An 18,491-nucleotide genomic window follows, 5' to 3' on the forward strand; every position below is an offset into this window, starting at 1 on the left:
TGTTTCTTATACAGTTTTCCACGATAACCTACAGCGTTTGGTGTTACCATCGCATGCGGTCTGTCGATTAGGAAGCGTCGCGTGCCAATTATCAGTTCCAGAGCGTAGGCGGAGCCTATACGTCTGGGGACTCGGCTCCACGATGTTTGCCTTGACCCACAACACTGGGGCTCAAACTAACCAACGAAGACACAGCGCTGGGAAGTTTGAAATGCATCTTAACGGTTTCTAAAGCAATGGTTTCTAAATTTGTGAACCTTTGTGACCTAACACTGTCCTTAACACGCGCTCGGGTGTCTCGGGCAGATGTCGCATGGGCGGACATTGCACGTATGTGTGAGAAAAGCAGTGCAACTGCCGTCCGTATTGTAACTTTGGATGTATGGATGTCAGCAAAATAAACAAACTGACCGTCATTATTGAGTGAATCAATTCTTCACACAACACACAAATTAGCTAACCCAAATGAGCTCAGCTAACTCAAATGATACCATTTTATATTACTTAACACGCGCCCAAGTGGCCGCCTAGATACCCTTCGTTCGGGTGGGGGGGGGGGGGGGCAATTTGACCCCGCTGAGATCTCGGGAACTAAGAAAGCTAGAGACACCAAATTTGTAGGGTGTGTTAACCAGTACGTGAGCTCACTCAGGTCAAAGGTGCAGGTTCCTACGTCATGAACTTGGGGTCAAAAGAGGTCAAAAAAGGTCAAGTTCCAGGTTGGTCCCTAAGGTCCCCCTAGAACCTAGATAACCGTTTCTAAGCAAAAGGTCACATTATCATTCAAGGTCAGTGACCTTGTTTGACCTTTTGAAGGTCCAGGTGACCAAAATGAATACAAGATTGCTTTGAGTTTTGCATTTGACTAAGCGACAAAAGTTACGGTAGGCAGCATGTTCCTATAAAAAAATATTGACCTGAGTCATTTTAGGTCAATGATCTATTCTGACCTCAAAGAAGTTTATAGAAGGTGTATAATGAGGTTCCTGCTATCAATAAGCTCGAAATGAGCACCAGAAACTATCCCATACAGCAAGCCCTGAGTAACAAAACAGGTTGGTTTTGACCTTGGTGTGACTTTCTTGCCTGACCTTAGGTCAATTTAATTGCTTATTCAACTGTTGTATTGCCTAAGAAAGTATCTCAGAGATGCATGGCTTCGTCTTACGCTCCGTTGTTGGATCAGATTGAACGATTCCCTAGAAATTGCCTTCGCTTAAACCATGGCTTGACTTTGACCTGCCATAAGTCAGCAACCTTACAAGGCACATCTAAATTGTTGATGTCAAACGATCCGCTATTTAATTGTCTACAGCTATGCAAAATTTGGCGTGGTTACGCCGCGCCGTTCGGAAACCATTCTGGAAAACCCTTGGGGGGGGGGTGAATTTGACCCCCACTCGAGCGCGTGCTAGAAACGTGCCTCAGTCATGCGAATTTGTGGCATACTGACCTTAAGTTAAGTGGTAACCTTTTTGCGCCCGTAATGCGCACTGAACGTTCATTATTTTTTTTAAAGATTAAATCTGAGCCTTTTGAACGCATAGATTTCTTGGATCGGAGTTAACGCCAACTGGTGCTTGTTGTGGGAGCCATGACCCTTACCATCCGATAGTCGCAATTCCAGATCAACAGCAGAACGGCACTCAAGTGGCTGATGTAAACCCGGCGGCCACCCCAGTAGCAATGGATTTATTTAGCATGCAACATCCCACTGCGGACGTTGATCGCAATGGTAATGGTGTTTCGATGGATACCTTTAAAAATCCGATGGCCCATCCACTTAAATGGAGTGAGAGGGGAGTATTCAGTCACATGCTCCTTCGCTGGCTTGGTTTCTTAATCCTGCCCAGAAGGTACAACGCAGCCATGTGAAGGCGACCAATACCAGCCAATATCTCGGATGCTTTGCTCTGGCTGGGTACACTAACTGGCGACCTACCGCTGACGGGAGGGCGGACAGGTCGGAGAGGGGGGGGGGGGGGGTCAGCGGCTACCGGTGCCCATAACACTCACCAACACTGACTGCCCCTGTCCGCAGGCTACGGCAACATCGCCCCGCGCACCAGCATGGGCAAGATTGTCACCATCTTCTACACGTGCGTGGGCTTTCCGCTGTTCCTGCTGTACCTCTCCAACATCGGCAGCGTTCTCGCGCAGAGCTTCAAGTGGATATACGCCAAGCTGTGCAAGTGCCAGCCGGCGCGTCTGGAGATGGTGGTCGAGCCGGAGCTGGCCGACGAGGAGGCGGCGCGGCCCGAGCGCTGGCCGGACGAGCTCGGGTCGGAGCGCAGCCAGCCGGAAGACAGCAGCGAGGCCGAGCGGTCGACTAGCGCCGCCAGCGGCGCCGACTCCCTGCTCGACCTCAGCACCGTCACCGTGCCCATATCCATGTGTCTCATCATCATGGCAGTGTACATATGTGGCGGCGCCATGTTCTTCGCGCGGTTGGAGGGGTGGGACTTCCTGACCAGCTGCTACTTTTGCTTCATAAGCCTTAGCACGATCGGGTTTGGTGACTACGTGCCCGGCGACTCGATCCGCTCCGACTCGGGCCGAGTCGAGGCTGGCTTCGTGCTAACCTCCATGTACCTCATGCTTGGAATGGCCATCATCGCCATGTGCTTCAACCTCATGCAGGAGGAGGTGATCCAGAAGGTGCGGTCGTGCGCCAAGTGCCTGGGCTGCCTGCGCGAAGACGGCTGAGCGGGAGAGACCCGCGCCGGCCGGCGTGCCGGCGCGCTCCCTGGTTCTGGCGCGGAGCGAAGCAGGGCGCGGCTTGGGCGCCTCCCCGGGACAGCCGCGCCCGGGGAGGCCGGGAGCCGAGCCCGGGGAGGCCGGGAGCCGAGCCCGGGGAGGCCGGGAGCCGAGCCCGGGGAGGCCGGGAGCCGAGCCCGGGAGGCAGGGGGCGGCCAGCAGGGCCGGCGCCAGCGGCGCCACCCCATCCAGCACGGCGGCCAGCAGCCAGCCGGGCGGCCGCGGCCGGCCCGTCGACACCGCGGGCCAGGCATGCCTGCAGCGGCACGGGCGCGCCGGGAGCGGCCGGGCGCCACCCCACAGCGGCGCCCCAGCCCGCGGCCGGGCGCCACCACAGCGGCGCCCCAGCCCGCGGCCGGACCACGGCCACACGACAGCTGGGGCCAGGTCCAACCTGGGCCACGGCTCACCTCGACAGACACTGGTGTCAGCAAATTTGTTAACCGGAGCGTTAAAAGCAAGTAGGCAATAGTTAGTGATATTTAGTGTGTATTTGTACATCAGCCCCGTAGAAGTGTCTAAACCGTCCACGACGTCTGCCGGCTTTCATTGTTTACTTAGTGCCCATGATATGTCCCTGGTTGTGATCGTCGTTCATGAGTAGTTTGCGCTGCCGAATTTGTACCAGTCAAATAGAACCGAATATCGTAGTGTCCCGCTCCGACCAGTCATGTGAGCGCATGGCAAGGCGGTCCTCAGGCCGACGCAAGAGCCAGAGGACGGGGTGACCCGCCGCCAGCCGGTCACGGAGCCGAGCCACAGCTGGTTCTGCGCCAGCGGCCGGCCGGCGGCCAGGCCAGGACGACCGCGGCCCACCAGAGCGTGCGTGACGGCCGGCGCCAACCAGCCGCGTGCGCCCTGATTCACAGCGGCGCTGGGTGCAGCCAAGCAGCTCGCCGACACAGGGCGCCGTGCGTCAGCGGCGACCGCCGTCCGTCCTCCAGCCGACGCTGCTGCCAGGAGGCTCGAGCAGGCGTGACACGGGCTTAGAAGCACCGGCTGCCTCATATCCGGTCTCCAGCCCCGCCGTCCGGTCTCCAGCCCCGCCGTCCGTCCTCCAGCCGACGCTGCTGCCAGGAGGCTCGGGCAAGCGTGACACGGGCTTAGAAGCTCCGGCTGCCTCAAATCCGGTCTCCAGCCCCGCCGTACGGTCTCCAGCCCCGCCGCCCGTCTGGTCTCCAGCCCCACCGTCTGTTCGGTCTCCAGCCCCGCCGTCCGTCCCGTCCCCAGCCCCGCCGCTCGTCTGGTCTCCAGCCCGCATCTTACCGGTATCGAGCCCCACCTGTCCTTCCGACCTCCAGCCCGCCGTCCCTCCGGTCTCCAGCCCCACCGCACGTCCGGTCTCCAGCCCCGCCGTCCGTCTGGTCTCCAGCCCCACCGTCCAGTCTCCAGCCCCGCCGTCCCCCTGGTCTCCAGTCCCGCCGTCCGCCCGGTCTCCAGCCCCGTCGACTGTCCGTTCTCCAGCCCGCCGTCCGGTCCCGTCTCCAGCCCGCATCCAACTGGCGTCGAGCCCCACTCGTCTGTTCCGTCTCCAGCCTGCATCCTACCGGTCTCCAGCCCCACCGTCGGTCCGTTGTCCAGCCCCGTCGTCCGTCCGGTCTCCAGCCCCGCCGTCTGTCTGGTCTCCAGCCCCGCCGTCTGTCTGGTCTCTACCCCCACCCATCCGTCGGGTCTGCAGTCCCCGTCATCTCAGCGATTATCCGTGGCGAGGAAAGAGTCCATACATCTTCCTTAGTTTCCATGTAAACGCCAGCCTATGAACAGCGACTGTGTATATAGAATATGGATGTCCACGATGGGTGGCATGGTGCCGATCACTGTCTGAAAACAACGACCAACGTACGAGCAACAGGCGGTTCATCACAGTATCACGTGGAGTGGGGTGGGCCCATTCTGCGCCCCCATCCACACCTGACAATTAGGTCCTGCTGGTCTGGCCAGCCACCTCAACATCCAGAATGCGTGCTAAACAGCTGTTCGATTTGTGCAGCCAATTAGGGTAGGCAGCTGTTTGACAACTGTCCACAGGGTAAGGTTACAAACCATAAATATTGTGTTTGAGAAATGTGCCGATTGGCTTGAAAACGGAAGGGACGGGCGATTCCTGCTGCGAAAGTGTGGAGGCTGGATTGGGTCGAGGGACCGGAGGGCCACCATGCCATTCATGCTACGACAAAGGGTAGGGCGCGCACGTAGAACAGTCGGCTTCTGGCCAGGAATTGAGAATTTATCACTTTTGATGCGGAATCGCAACTCGTCGACGGCAGATCCAGGAACCACGAAACGTACTCGATAAAACGTAAATAATGTAAAATAATTCTCACTTAATAGATCGGTGGAAACGGATTAAGGCCATCCGCTTTGGCAGGAACAAACAAAAAAGAATTCAACAAACCACAGGTGGAATTCCAAATGAGTCGGCCATGCAAGAACAGGGTTGATGGTGGGTGGCCTTTACCGATAGGCCCTACGGATAACAACTTTTAGCACGTTTCAGTGCTCGCTAGAGGTTGATAGATGGACGCAATTCCTCTGTCCCAGCGAGTTACGACAGCTGACGACAAGAGCTGAGCACGCGTACATTGAGCACCACGTTAACACGCAGGTACAAGCCAGGGTATCACAGGCGTGGTCAGCCCAGCACGCACTGCGGAGAGCCCGTCCCTCCGTCGGTAACAGAGAGTCCGATCTGTTGACTAGGCTAGACCGCACGGCACACTGCCCTGCCAGCCGCGCACGCTGGCCTCTGCAGCTACACCTCTGCCCAGACAGCCGTGCATGCTGGTCTCTGCAGCTACACCTCTGCCCAGACAGCCGCGCATGCCCGCCTCCGCAGCTACACCTCTGCCCAGACAGCCGTGCATGCTCGCCTCTGCAGCTACACCTCTGCCCGACCAACTGTGAACGCTGGTCTCCAGCTACACCTCTGCCCTGACAGCCGTGCATGCTCGCCTCTGCGGCTACACTTCTGCCCTGACAGCCGTGAACGCTGGTCTCTAGCTACACATCTGCCCTGACAGCCGTGCATGCTCGCCTCTGCGGCTACACCTCTGCCCGGCCAACTGTGAACGCTGGTCTCGAGCTACACCTCTGCCCTGACAGCCAAGCACCTGGCCTCTGCAGCTACACCTCTGCTCTGACAGCCGTGCATGCCCACCTCTTCCCTGACAGCCAAGCACCTGGCCTCTGCAGCTACACCTCTGCCCCGACAACCGTGAAGGGTCGCCTCTGCCGCTACACCTCCCAAAAGGCATTTACCATATGCAATATGTTTTTGCATGGCATACCTACAGGTGTTACATTTATACCTTATATAAATAAATACAAACATATATATATATATATATATATATATATATATATATATATATATATATATATGCATTTGTGTGTGATATCTTAACCCACGAACATGCACAAATGTAAATCAAATGCATAAAACAACGACAAAATATGTATACATCATTTGGGTCCACAGCCTGCATGGTGACCTCGCTCGGCCGGCGCGGCACCGCGACCGCCAGTTCGTGCCACGAGGCTTTCGTGACAGGTCAGTCGCTCCCTCCCACCCGATCCAGTGGGCCGGGCCACCGGCCAGCCGACAGCGATGCGCCGACCTAGCCGTGCTCGACGGGCACCGGAGGGCTGCCGCCGCCGCCGCCGCCGCCGTGTGGCGCCACCTGCCGCTCCAGGCGGCGCTGCACGTAGTCCTGTAGATGGCCAGCCACGCGGCCCTCTGGGGAGGCAGGGGGGGGGGGGGGGGGGGCGGTGAGACGACGCCGCTTTACGCACGGCCGCACGGATAACACACGACGCTACGGCCGTCAGCGGCTGACGTGGGGCATGTTCGGCGCGGTTATGTGCTAAGGGATTATAAACAGGTATGCGGCCTTCCGCCACGCGTTCGACCTTACTTTCATGCCACGACAAAGTTAACTCACAACAGCCAGTTTCATCAAGAGCAAAAAGTGCATAATTTTGACATACCGAGTATCTGCCCAGTATTTTACTTAGAAGACGTTTGTATAAAGTAAGGAGTAGCTAAGGACTCTCACGCCAGTAAAATTATGTTATTGACGGGGAAATCTGAGGAAACAAGTCACCCCGTACTTCAGCAAGCATTCATTGCGTTCCATAAACGCTGCTACTTTGCTCATGGAGTAGAAATTCGCTGCGGAACTGGAGCAACATGAACAAAGGTTCTGTCTCGTCGGAAAGGCAGCAGTGTTGGTTACAGAGGAGCAATGCCGACAGTGGAGGTAGACTAAACATCAACCTACAGTGGAAGATTGTTGAGCGGACTCTGCACGTCGGGCAGGTGTCGCACGGGCTGACGTTGTACGTATGTGTGAGAAAAGCGCTGCAACTGCCGTCCGTATTGTAACTTTGGATGTATGGATGTCAGCAAAATAAAAAAACCGACCGCCATTATTGATTGAATCAATTCTTCACACAACACACAAATAAGCTAACCCAAATGAGGTAAGTTAACTCAAATGATGACGCCATTTTATGTTACTTACCACGCGCCCGGGTGACCGCCTAGTTACCCTTCAATCAGGTGGGTGGGGGGGGGGGGGGGCAATTTGACCACCCTGAGATCTCGGGAACTGAAAAGCTAGAGACACCAAACTTGCAGGGTGTGTTGATCTGTCCGTGAACTCACTCAGGTCAAAGGTTCAGGTTCCTAGGTCATGACCTTGGGGTCAAAAAAGGTCAAATAAGGTCAAGCTCCAGGTTGGTTTCCAAAGTGCCCCAGAACCTAGATAACCGTTCCTAAGCAAAAGGTAAAATTTTTATTGAAGGTCAGTGACGTTGTTTGGCCTTTTTAAGGTCAAGGTGACTAAAATCATACAAGATTGTTTTGAAATTTGCATTTGACTAAACGACAAAGATGACGCTAGTCAGTATGCTCCTAAAACAAAATGTTGACCTGGGTCATTTGAGGTCGATTACCTATTCTGATCTCGAAGAAGTTCATGGAAGATGTATAATGCGGTTCCTACTACCAATAAACTCGAAATGAGCACTATAAACTATCCCATACAGCAAGCCCTGGAGTAACAAAACAGATTGGTTTTGACCTTAATGTGACCTTCATACCTGACCTTAGGTCAACGTAATTTGCTCATTCAACTGCTGTGTTGCCTAAGAAAGCATCTCAGAGATGTATGCCTTCATCTAACACTCCGTTTTTGGATCAGATTGAAGGATTTCCTAGAAATTGTTTTCGCTGAAACCATCGTCTGGCTTTGACCTGCCATACGTCGGCGACCTTCCAAGGTACATTTGAATTTTGATACCAAACTATTTGTCATTCAATTTTCTATAGCTGTGCAAAATTTGACGCGGCTATGCCGCGCCGTTCGGAAACCATTTTGGAAAAACCTTCGGGGGTCAATTTGATCCCTACTCGAGCGCGTGTTAAGCGGTATGTTTGGATTAAACGAAGCATCCCACCTTTTTGTACTCTTCACCTATTGTTTGATCGGACGCGTACAATTTGATAAGTATTGCCAGTTATCTAGAAATCTTGCTGAAAAGCTCTCAATTTCGAATTGAAATAGCTGCTTCCAGGGGCGGATCCCAGGTTTCGTCAAGGGGTGTGGGTCACGCAGCATTGTGGGCCCCCTAGAGTTTGGGCTCCCTCCAAAAATATCCTTGCATTCTGGTCATAAAATGTTAGGATAAATGACGTGTATGACAAAAATTGATATATTGATATTTATGTATGCATATCAGTATATATTTATAAAAAACAAATACATATTGCATTCACATGTATATATATATATATATATATATATATATATATATATATATATATATATATATATGTATATGCATATGATAAATACGGAAACCAATCTCACTGTGCGCAATGCATGTGCATACGGCTGTAGACGTACCACGTACGTACATACATAGATCTCATTCATTTTCTACAGATCATGTTAAATTCTTTGATTCTGAGGCTAAGTGCTTCGGAACGACAGGCAAAATAAACTCCATTTGGCTCCTAAGTACCATCAAAACCGAGCACGGACTTGATTCCTAGCTTATTTACGGTTGGCCGGCTGGGCGATCTAATCAACTGATGTCTGATGCCTGATGCAGAATTTTTCCTCTTGATGTAAAGAAGAAGATATCCTATATATGAAGATGATATCCTAGCAATCAAAATATGTTGAGAGCGTAGTGCACAAATATCACAAATGCTGCACACTCAATAGCCAAGGGAAATCATACGTACGACGCCAGCGGGACGTGAAATTACGTTTGAGTATGTGACTGCTGCTCCGAGGCTAAGGCGCTAAGGCCAATAGTGACGGAACCGGACCGATCATGGGTGCCGCAGGAGGCCAACTAAGAGGCTCCCGTCTATAGGTGTGGGATCCTCAGAGAAAGCGAAAAGAGCTCATCACCAACGTGGTGGGCCCCTAAACGACCGGTAGTGCCCCCACACGGTGCGATCAAGAGTGACAGGGCAGATTAATAGCAAGAGCGTCTCCACACCGCAAAAGCGGTGTGAAGAATCTTCTGCAAAGTAAATCAAAGGGAAAGAGTCCACGATCAAAGAAGAGGGCCCCTCAGCATCGAGAGTCTCGGTGTCTTACTTGTAAGCACTCGACCTACGCTGAACTGGAGAAGGCTAGAACTACCTTTCTCAACACTGATCCTATTTAGGTGGTACGTGACGCAGGCCCACACATCAGAGGTCTCTGATGCGCCAGCGGCGGATTCAGGGACAAAAATGGCGAGGTGCGTTGGTGCTGAATTTTCGTCCTCAGCGAAGCTGAATTGCTTTTTAAAACCGCAAACCGATAGGGTAAGATGGGACGAATTGGGGCACTTTTCCAACGTCATGTGTTAAGTCCTGTGACGGGCTCAGTATGTGAGAGCTTAGTACCCACAAGGCTTTGCAGCCGCTTGCGCGTGTAAGATGCCCTACCGCCATGTATCCTCCATGTCTATTGTAATTGCCTGTAAGCTAGAAAATCTACATCCGGCTCAAAATGAACATCACGAAGGAAAAGCTGGCCGTAAGAGGATATGTAACACGACGGAAAACAAATTAACTTACTCTACTTTACTCCTCTAAACACTACTCTAAACCCATGGCCACTCCTGTAACAATACATTACAATACATCGCTCCCCATGGCTGCTAAGAAAGCGGTTTTTATTTCACAGATGCGAAAAGCCGTGCGGGTATCTGCTGATCACTAAAAGTGTGAGTGTAATTTGAATGTATTTCCTTGTGCGTGAGAATGGATACCAAGAACACAATATTGGAACTGGCGCTTTGAGTGGATGGGTTTTTTAGATTATAGCCTAGACTACGCAGCGTCTGTTGTGTGATCCCTGATACCTACCAACAGATCGTGAAATCACCGGTCAACGGCAGATGTGAAGGTTTTATGTTCGGTACAACGGCACGAGATCTCAAGGGGGGGGGGGACGAATCCGCCACTCGCCCGGAATAGGTTTATCAGATAGCCCACCTGTTCCAAGTGAGCTATCTGATAAACCTATTGCAACAGGGTTTACCAGGAACAGGGTTATATAAATAACAAACCGGGAACAGGGTTAAATACTTCATTTTTGAGAAGGACGAATGCGACTGGTCGAAATGAGAACTATATTTCTTCGATCGTTAAATTACCGTGACACGGTATTTTAATCCGGTAGAGAACACGTCATAGACGAGACGCGCGGCCAGCGGGCGAGCGGAAGTGTGAACGGGTTCATCGCGCTCCGACTGACTGTTGGCCTGTTTGTAGAGACGCTCCATCAGCTGCCCGGCCTCCTCCGGTCTGATGGCCGAGCCAGATGACGACAGACGCAGACGCAGCACCTGGCCCATGTCACGTAGTGTGGCCGTCATCCGTCCTGCGTGCATCAGGGCGCGGCGAGTCAAAACCTGTGTCAGGTCGCCACCAGTGAAAGCCTATATCGGGTCACGGTCATATGTTGCGTGCATCAGGTCACGGGCAGAAACCTGCATCAGGTCACGGGCAGAGACTTGCATCAGGTCACGGGCAGAAACCTGCATCAGGTCACGGGCAGAGACTTGCATCAGGTCACGGGCAGAAACCTGCATCAGGTCATGGGCAGGGAGCCTAATCGCATCACAGTCGGCAAGAGCCTGCATCGGGCCACGGCCTACCAGAGCCTGCATCAGATCACGGTCTGCCAGAGCCTGCATCAGGCCACGGCCTACCAGAGCCTGCATCAGGCCACGGCCTGTCAGAGCCCGCATCAGGCCACGGCCTGTCAGAACCTGCATCAGGCCACGGCCTGTCAGAGCCTGCATCAGGTCACAGTCTGTCAGAGCCTGCATCAGGCCACGGCCTGTCAGAGCCTGCATCAGGTCACAGTCTGTCAGAGCCTGCATCAGGTCACGGCCTGTCAGAGCCTGCATCAGATCACGGCCTGTCAGAGCCTCATCAGGTCAGTCTGTCGGAGCTTGCATTAGTCCACTGCTAATCAATCACGGTTGTGGCCATCCAGTCACAGGCTGAGACAAATATCCGGGTTCCAAACAAACCTCCTTCATCCCCGGCAAATCACATCGCTCTGAATCGTCCTCGCTTTGGCGGTTTGCTGCCTGCCGTGACGGCTTAACACTCTTCAAAAGTTGTGTTGTGCGGCTTTAAAGGCATTCTCACGCATACCGTCGGGTTGGGCGCTGCTTTCTGCGAGTCCGAAACACAAACAACATGCGTTCCCCCAGTGGCCGGTCACGGGTACGTACACGGAACAGTTGTTGATTTTGCGTCCACACCGATACCGATTTGCACGTAACTTGGCGATCGCGAATTGATCGTTTTCGTTCAAAGCCTAAGAACTATCGATTTCTGCAACACTAGTCTGCCAAAAAGTCGATGGGACCTGGACGCCACAGACCCCATTGGTGATAACGTCCGATACTGATATGATCAGCTAAAAGTTGCCTTCACAAAAACTATGGCCGGCTTAGCTGCTTCCACTCGAACAAAACTCGGAATTTGCTGCACAGCTTTTCCGGCGCACGCTCATAGAGGTGTGCATTTCCATCGCATAAAACCACCGCCGTAGTGAATGTGACGGGTGGGGAACCGCAGAGGCGACAGCGTTTGTCATAATGAGGGGGATAGAAATGGGGAAATGAAGCAAGGGGAGGGGGACGGCGACACACCCGTCCGGCCATTGCTGCGACCGGCGCTGCAATGACGGTTGAGAATTCCAGGCTATTTTGACGCTGATGTTCCCATCTAACAAGTGACATGATGATTGGATGGCGTGCCAGCAGAGGATGTCTAAGATACAATGCACCAGGCTGAGTATGCGCACGAGTCTCGCCAATTGTCGTCAATGAAGGTAGTGTCAAGTATGTCATAGTCTGGTCTCCGCGGAACGGCTGAAGCGTACAGAAGCAATGAAAAGTGTCGCAAAGTACATATAGAAACTGAAAACACTATCAAAAATACGAAAAATGCACCTTCAGCTCCACATGCCACCAACTATGCCGATTCTGACAAGCCGTACCACCTCCGGCCGGTAACTCACTGTGCTCTTCATTAAGTCCAGACAGCTGTATCTTATTAGCCTCATGCTGAGCCTTCTTCTTCAGCCGACAAACTCTGAAACAGCGGGCCTGTCACCGCGTGCTGGTCATAGTCGCCTTACTATGACGTCGTCCGCATTCCGCTAATCACGCGGTGTGCCTGCAAAGCTCCGGTCAGCTACTTAGCCCTGAAGTGTACTGTTTGTGAACGACAGGCGCCTCGGGCGGCGGCAGGGGCAGCCACCCGGGTCAGCAGCCGGACAAGAGATAGCGGAGACTGTCGTCTCGCCACCAGACTGGCGGACTCTGCATAGCCCTGGTTCTGCCTGAGCCCAGTCCAGCACCATGGTCGCGCCCACTGGCGACCGTCTCCGGCCGCTGTCGGCAGCAGGGACGTCGAACCATGCTCCCATGGCCAGTCCCACGCATAGCGCACTTGGTCGGCCCACCTGGAGGCCAGCTTGTTCTTCTCCTTGCGTGACTCAGACCGCACGTTCAGCGGCAGCTCGGAGAGAGGCGTCATGTCGTCGATGAGGCGGTTCAGCTTGTCCAGGTCGCAGCGGATGCTGATCAGCTTCCTCGGACTGGGCGTCAGGTCGTTGCCGTCGCCGCGCCGTGCCTTCCCGCTGCCGGGGGGCGTACGCCTGCCCATATTACCCGCTCCACACGCCGACACGTACACACACGCATGACGTCCTTCCACGACACGCAAGCATGCGCATTGAAAGTGTTTCTGTTCATTTCTCTCAAAACCTCTGTATTTTGATCGCATGGCAGAATTTGTGACCCTATGATCTGATCTTCCATAATGGGGGGAGACGTGACGTACAGACGTTGCTAGCGCAGAATGAGTTCACATAAGTGAACCGTCAGGCGTAAGAAAAAGCACATTTGCGAATACCGCAAGAGTATAATATTTAAGCGATACTAACTACGACACTCCGTCACTCCAGCCTGCGACAGCGCACAGTCCCCGCCAGCCGTGACGCACGCTCCGGTGACGAGCGGCGCTGCAGCACTCGGCAAAAACGGCAATCGAGGAAGCCCGAGCTCAATCCTGTGCTGCTTCCACACAGTGAAAACCAACCGACCTTATTACACAGCCGGCGGCGGCCTACATACCGAGCCGCGGCGCGCACAACCTGGCCCCGCCTCGGCGCGGCTCTGGCCGGGCAGCAGCAGTACCTGTGCTGGATGCCGTCCACTTGGAAGCTGCTGGAGAAAACCGGGTCTACCGGCTGGCGAGCTTGGAACGGGTCAGCCATCTCCGGGGTCAGCTGGAGCCGCTGTCCCTTCGGCCCCTTGGCCTGCACGTTGTACTGCCAGAAGTAACGCTCCTTCCGGCCCAGCGACTGGCTCAGGCTCTCGTCGCCCCCGACGTTGGAACCTGGAGTGGCGTCGACAGAGAATATACGGAAGCTGGTCAGCAGCACAGGGATCGGCGACGACAGCGAACGGTGCCACGAACGGTGCCGACTACGGCATGGTATCATAGCGTCACACTCATCGAGGCCAGACATCCTGACATGCAGTCAGCGCATGGGCAGTTCGCATCACCGGGGTCCGTCGCCATTCAGCCGCCAGTGGTCAGGATACAGTCGTTTTCTTTTCCCCCGACCTCTGTGCAGACAGCTGGCTCCCGACAGACAGCCGGGAGCTTCTACCAGCCTGGTCTCCAATCCGACAGAGGACTGAGCGTCAGCAGCGGCGGACCGGCTGATGACCGGCAGCCCAGGCTCAGCTCCTCGCCAGACGCCCACCAGCGCAGCCGCACGGCGCCGGCCTCACCGCGGCCGCGACCGCTGTTTGCGTTCACACAGCGGGATCTTCACACACAGCGGGATCACCGTTCACACAGCGGGATCTCGGGATCGGGTTCACACTCGTTCACACAGCGCGATGGTCGGTGTCCGACGCGCCACTCTTCTCACGGGAGACGGCATCACTGACGGCGATTGGAGAACACGGGGCGCCACAGCCAGGCGATGATGGGCGCCGATCAGACACGAGGGAGGCTCACCTGCATCGCTGTCGCTGTCAGAGCCGCGCTCCTGCTGCGACTCGGCTCCGTCGTCGGCGAACGAACCGTGGGAGCCGGGGCTCAGGATACCTGGCAACGCCACGTGGGCGCACGTCACACACCGGCTGGCCACCTCATGGGTGGTGAGGCTGCGTTGCTGGTGCCGATACCGGCAGCTATCCCGATCAAACACGTCATCAGGCGATTAGCATAGAAAGACGTCCAGGCATCTATGATCGGGCCGCAGACACACAGGCGCAGAAACAGCGGGCTGGTCTTTTAGACACTACCGCCCCGCCTCAGAGGCACTCGGGCAACCAAAGGTCAACGACCAACCATTCGGCGAAGACACCGTCAGCCACCCCAGCAAACACCGTCGATCACTCCAGACATGCACCGCAGGCATTGGCGGCACCACCGATTCTGAATTTGGGACGACCTTCCGGGCAGGACTTTCCAATTGGTATTTTGGGTGTGGGGTGGAAGAGGGCAAGTAGATCCACACAGCATTACCTGTGGGATCCCCGAGTTGTCAGGACGTATGTCAGAACCCCCCGTGTTTTCCCCTCTCAAAATTTGTCTACGATACCTTTACTCGGAGGAAATGAAACTTGCCTTTCTCAACATGATTTTGGCTCACTGGAATGTCGAAGTGGGCAAAGGCCGTCAGACTCGCGAGCGTCATTGCTTGTTCCAAACCGGCAGCGACATAAATAGCTAAATTACTTATTCTGGTGACGGCGCTGACCTGCAGTGCCGAGCCGTACCCATAATAGCAAGGCAGCATGTATGACACCCTGCCCAGATCAGAGCACTGCGCTGGATAGCTCACCTGTTGACACCGACGAGCCGGAGCCGCGCGCGTCGCCCACACATCTGAAAGCGGAGGGCGGCGACAGCCTGGCCTGTCGGAGCTCCAGTAGGCCGTCGCCGGGCACCGAGCTGCTGAGACGGCTGGCCAGGCTGGCGCTGGAGGCGTGCGGCGCAGAGCTGGCCAGCGACGTCCTCTCCGACGTCCAACCGGGCGCCGGCTGCAACGTAAGGCGGCGCTCTCCGCCGGGCGCTGGCCGGCAGCTGGGCAGCAGCCGGGCGTCACACGGCGGCTCCGACTTCACCGGATACTCGGCGAACTCCGCCTTAATGGTCAGCGTCGTCTTCCCGGGAGACAGGTCGGTCATGTGGTGCGCCGCCAGTGGATCCAGCTCCAGTTCATTCAAGTCGTCGCCCGCGCTCAGCTCGGCCAGTGTCGAGCCAGGGATCAGGTCGCCCATCCCCACGCCCTCCCACATGTCGTCGATCTGGATGTGCTGCAGGTTGCGCGAGAGCTCTGGCTCGTGGCTGCCCACGTGCCAGCCGCCGTCACGCCCCGGACTGAGACTGGACGCGAGCTCGGCGAACGGCGTCTGGTAGGAGGACGCGACGGCCCCGGCCGAACCGCCCAGCTCTAGCTCGCTGCGGTCGGCGCGCCGCTCCGTGAACTCGGGCCGCGAGAACGGCCACTGCGGCCGGCCGGGGATCGGCACGCCCACCGCGTGACCGTGCGGCGCGTGCGGCGCCGCGGCACCGTAGCACTGCTCTCCGGCCACGTCCATGGCGCCGCCAGCATCCGCCGCGGAGCAGACGCCGCCCGACTGCGCCAGGCCCACGCCCAACGCGCGGCTGATCTGCCAGCGACACGGCGGCGCGCTCAGTCGCAGCAGGACGAGCGGCGCACCACGCCGCGCCGCTCAGGTGAAGACCCGATGCGCACACGCGGCACACGCACACCCACAGGGTACAGGAGCACAGTCGGACCGTTTTAAGTCGGAACATACCACATTCCGTTCTGAAAAATGCTTGCTAAGAAAACTTCCGAATCTAACGCATGCTTTTGTGTCTGTGTCTGCGTCTGCGTCTTTGTCCATGTCTATGTCTATGTCTATGTCTGTGTCTGTGTCTGTGTCTGTGTCTGTGTCTGTGTCTGTGTCTGTGTCTGTGTCTGTGTCTGTGTCTGTGTCTGTGTCTGCGTCTGTGTCTGCGTCTATGTCTATGTCTGTGTCTGTGCTTGTGTCTGTGTCTATGTCTGTGCCCGTGTCCGTATGTGTCCCTTTGTCTGTGTGCGTCAGTATATGTGAGCTTGGGCTCTGTTTAGGGGGAGCGCAGCACTGCCGCGGTGAGCAGTGACGCTCCGGTGACGGCCGCGGTGAGCAGTGACGCTCCGGTGACGGCCTGGGACACCGCAGGACTCACCAATGACCCAGTGAGCGGCAGCGAGCCGGCTCCGGTGAGACCGTCGCGCGCACCGCTCGGGCCCGGCCGTGCAGTCCAGGCGGGCGTGCAGAACTCCAGTGTGCGGGCCGGCGCAGCCACCTGCAGCACCAGAGAGGGCTCGTGTCACCGTCCGCTGGCACCGGCCGAGGACGTAAGTACGCTTCGCACGCGGCCGCTTGGTCACTGGCAGTAACCAGCCAGCAATCAGTAAACAGCAAAAAGCTACATTAAACCGGCTTTTGCTATCCGGCGCACAGTAAGGGACAGGGATGGGCTACGCTTCGTTCAACCGCCATCGTTGTCCGACATCAGTGCAATAAAACGCACGCGAACTTGCATTAATCCAGACATTTTCGTCCCGTCGCAAATGCAATGTAAACCACAAGACCCACACATTTTGTATGCATGCAAACAGTACAGTTGAATGACGGGACAGAAGCAAAGCTTTGCCGCGCGTCAAACGACGGGAGCTCGTCTGCATGGCCGGATCCGTCTGCCGCTGGAGCCGGACCGCTGTTGCGTCATACGAGTCAAGACGGCCTGGCCGAGTCGCGTCGTGTAATGCACACCGGGAAAAGTCCTCACCGCAAAAATTCTAAAAATGATGATTCCATACATGTTGGGAAAACCAGCATGTGTTTACCGATTGGTGCTTGGAAAAAAACCTTTGGAAGCGGGGAGAACTAGTACGTGCTAACCGCATCGTGCTATGGAAACGTCTTTTGGCAGTGAGGAAAACGGATACGTCGGCAATCGTGCAGGAGAAAGCCCGGTGGAAATGCCTGAAAACCTAAGTATCAAATGCCCTTAAATGCATTAATCAAAAGTTTTTAATAGACATTCGAAGAGGAGCATCACGAATTGTGAGTGAGACTCGTCGAGAATTGAAGGCAGCGTAAATAGCATGCTGTGTCTATGTATTGGGCGAGTGTTTGGCACGCGTGGCAGTGTTTGGGGCAGACAGAATAAGTGTGCGACTTTGTATGGAGTGCGGCTGAAATGGCTGGAACAGTTCAGAGGTGTTGATTTTAAGAATACCAGTCATGGGGCGAGGGCATTGGTAACGAACGGACAGTTTTAAACTGTTTTGCTGCTGAATGTGCTAACTCTTTCCCTGGATACCACTGTGCCCTGGTATACAAAGTAAGTCAAAGTGATGATGAAATGCCATGGAAGAGAGGCTTTAGCAACTTTGATTTACTATAGCGCATAGAAAGATATATGGCTAATATAGTCTTGAGTGGCGAATTGGAATCAGTGCATATTACGGTGTTGGATATAATAATGCTTAACGCGCTTTGCTGAAAGGGATTTTTATAGACGATGCTCCTGTTTGATTGTATATTCGCGAACCGTTGGCATAGTTGTATGAAAAATCATTAAACTCTTTTTTTCTTCGACCAACGCATGTACCTCTGCACTCATAAAAGAACGTCTTTTGCCTTTGGTCAGGAGCCGGATGTTTGAAGGAGAGTGTAACCAGTGCGGACGCCGTGGAGCGGTGGGGAGTGGTTGTATACTTGGTAAGAGTTGTAAAGGCTAGGCTGCCGGAGGCGGTTGCTGGTCTTTGAGATGTGCTCCGGGTTGTCTGTGGTGGGTAAGTCGGTAAGTGTTCCAAATGTTGGGTGCGTGGGAGTCCTGCGAAACTAGTGAAGTTCCGCAGAAGCAGCATTTTGTTCAGCGTGCGAGGGGAATGCTGGTGTTCGCCACGAGGCAGAGAACTGGCAGAGAACGCAGGGCGCCTCTCGCTTTCGGAGAGCAGCGTTCTGGAGTACCTCGAGCATTTCGTTTTTGGAAGGACATATCGCCAATGATAAACGCATTGCATTCCAAGATCCGTCGAGTCAGGACGGTTTGAAGACAGAGGAGTGTTCCACTGTCGACGCCCCACTCCTGTCCCGCAAGACTATTAGTG

General features: G+C 54.9%; 2 protein-coding genes across 4 annotated transcripts in view; one reads left to right on the forward strand and one right to left on the reverse strand.

Moving 5' to 3' along the window:
- Positions 1 to 2,768, forward strand: part of LOC119112416 (TWiK family of potassium channels protein 7) — a 29,788-nt gene extending 27,020 nt beyond the window's left edge. Inside the window, exon 3 of the mRNA XM_037236596.1 lies at positions 2,042 to 2,768. Coding sequence (XP_037092491.1) covers positions 2,042 to 2,706 — 665 coding nt within the window. The 3' untranslated portion in view covers positions 2,707 to 2,768. The remainder of the gene's footprint in view (positions 1 to 2,041) is intronic.
- Positions 2,769 to 4,428: 1,660 nt separating this feature from the next.
- Positions 4,429 to 18,491, reverse strand: part of LOC119112023 (protein CREBRF homolog) — a 32,268-nt gene continuing 18,205 nt past the window's right edge. The window contains exons 2-9 of one of the 3 annotated variants that reach the window (XM_037235973.1): positions 16,556 to 16,675; positions 15,159 to 15,990; positions 14,327 to 14,416; positions 13,492 to 13,693; positions 12,756 to 12,932; positions 12,309 to 12,382; positions 10,524 to 10,649; positions 4,429 to 6,493 (exon numbers count right to left, since the gene is read on the reverse strand). In XM_037235973.1, coding sequence (XP_037091868.1) covers positions 6,375 to 6,493; positions 10,524 to 10,649; positions 12,309 to 12,382; positions 12,756 to 12,932; positions 13,492 to 13,693; positions 14,327 to 14,416; positions 15,159 to 15,918 — 1,548 coding nt within the window. In that variant the 5' untranslated portion in view covers positions 15,919 to 15,990; positions 16,556 to 16,675 and the 3' untranslated portion in view covers positions 4,429 to 6,374. Of the gene's footprint in view, positions 6,494 to 10,523; positions 10,650 to 12,308; positions 12,383 to 12,742; positions 12,951 to 13,491; positions 13,694 to 14,326; positions 14,417 to 15,158; positions 15,991 to 16,555; positions 16,676 to 18,491 lie in introns of those variants that run through there. The other 2 variants (XM_037235972.1, XM_037235974.1) reach the window with 2 other exon arrangements.

This window comes from Pollicipes pollicipes, unplaced genomic scaffold, assembly GCF_011947565.3.
Source record: "Pollicipes pollicipes isolate AB1234 unplaced genomic scaffold, Ppol_2.1 Scaffold_7261;HRSCAF=8764_pilon_pilon_pilon, whole genome shotgun sequence".
Taxonomy (NCBI): Eukaryota; Metazoa; Arthropoda; class Thecostraca; order Pollicipedomorpha; family Pollicipedidae; genus Pollicipes; species Pollicipes pollicipes.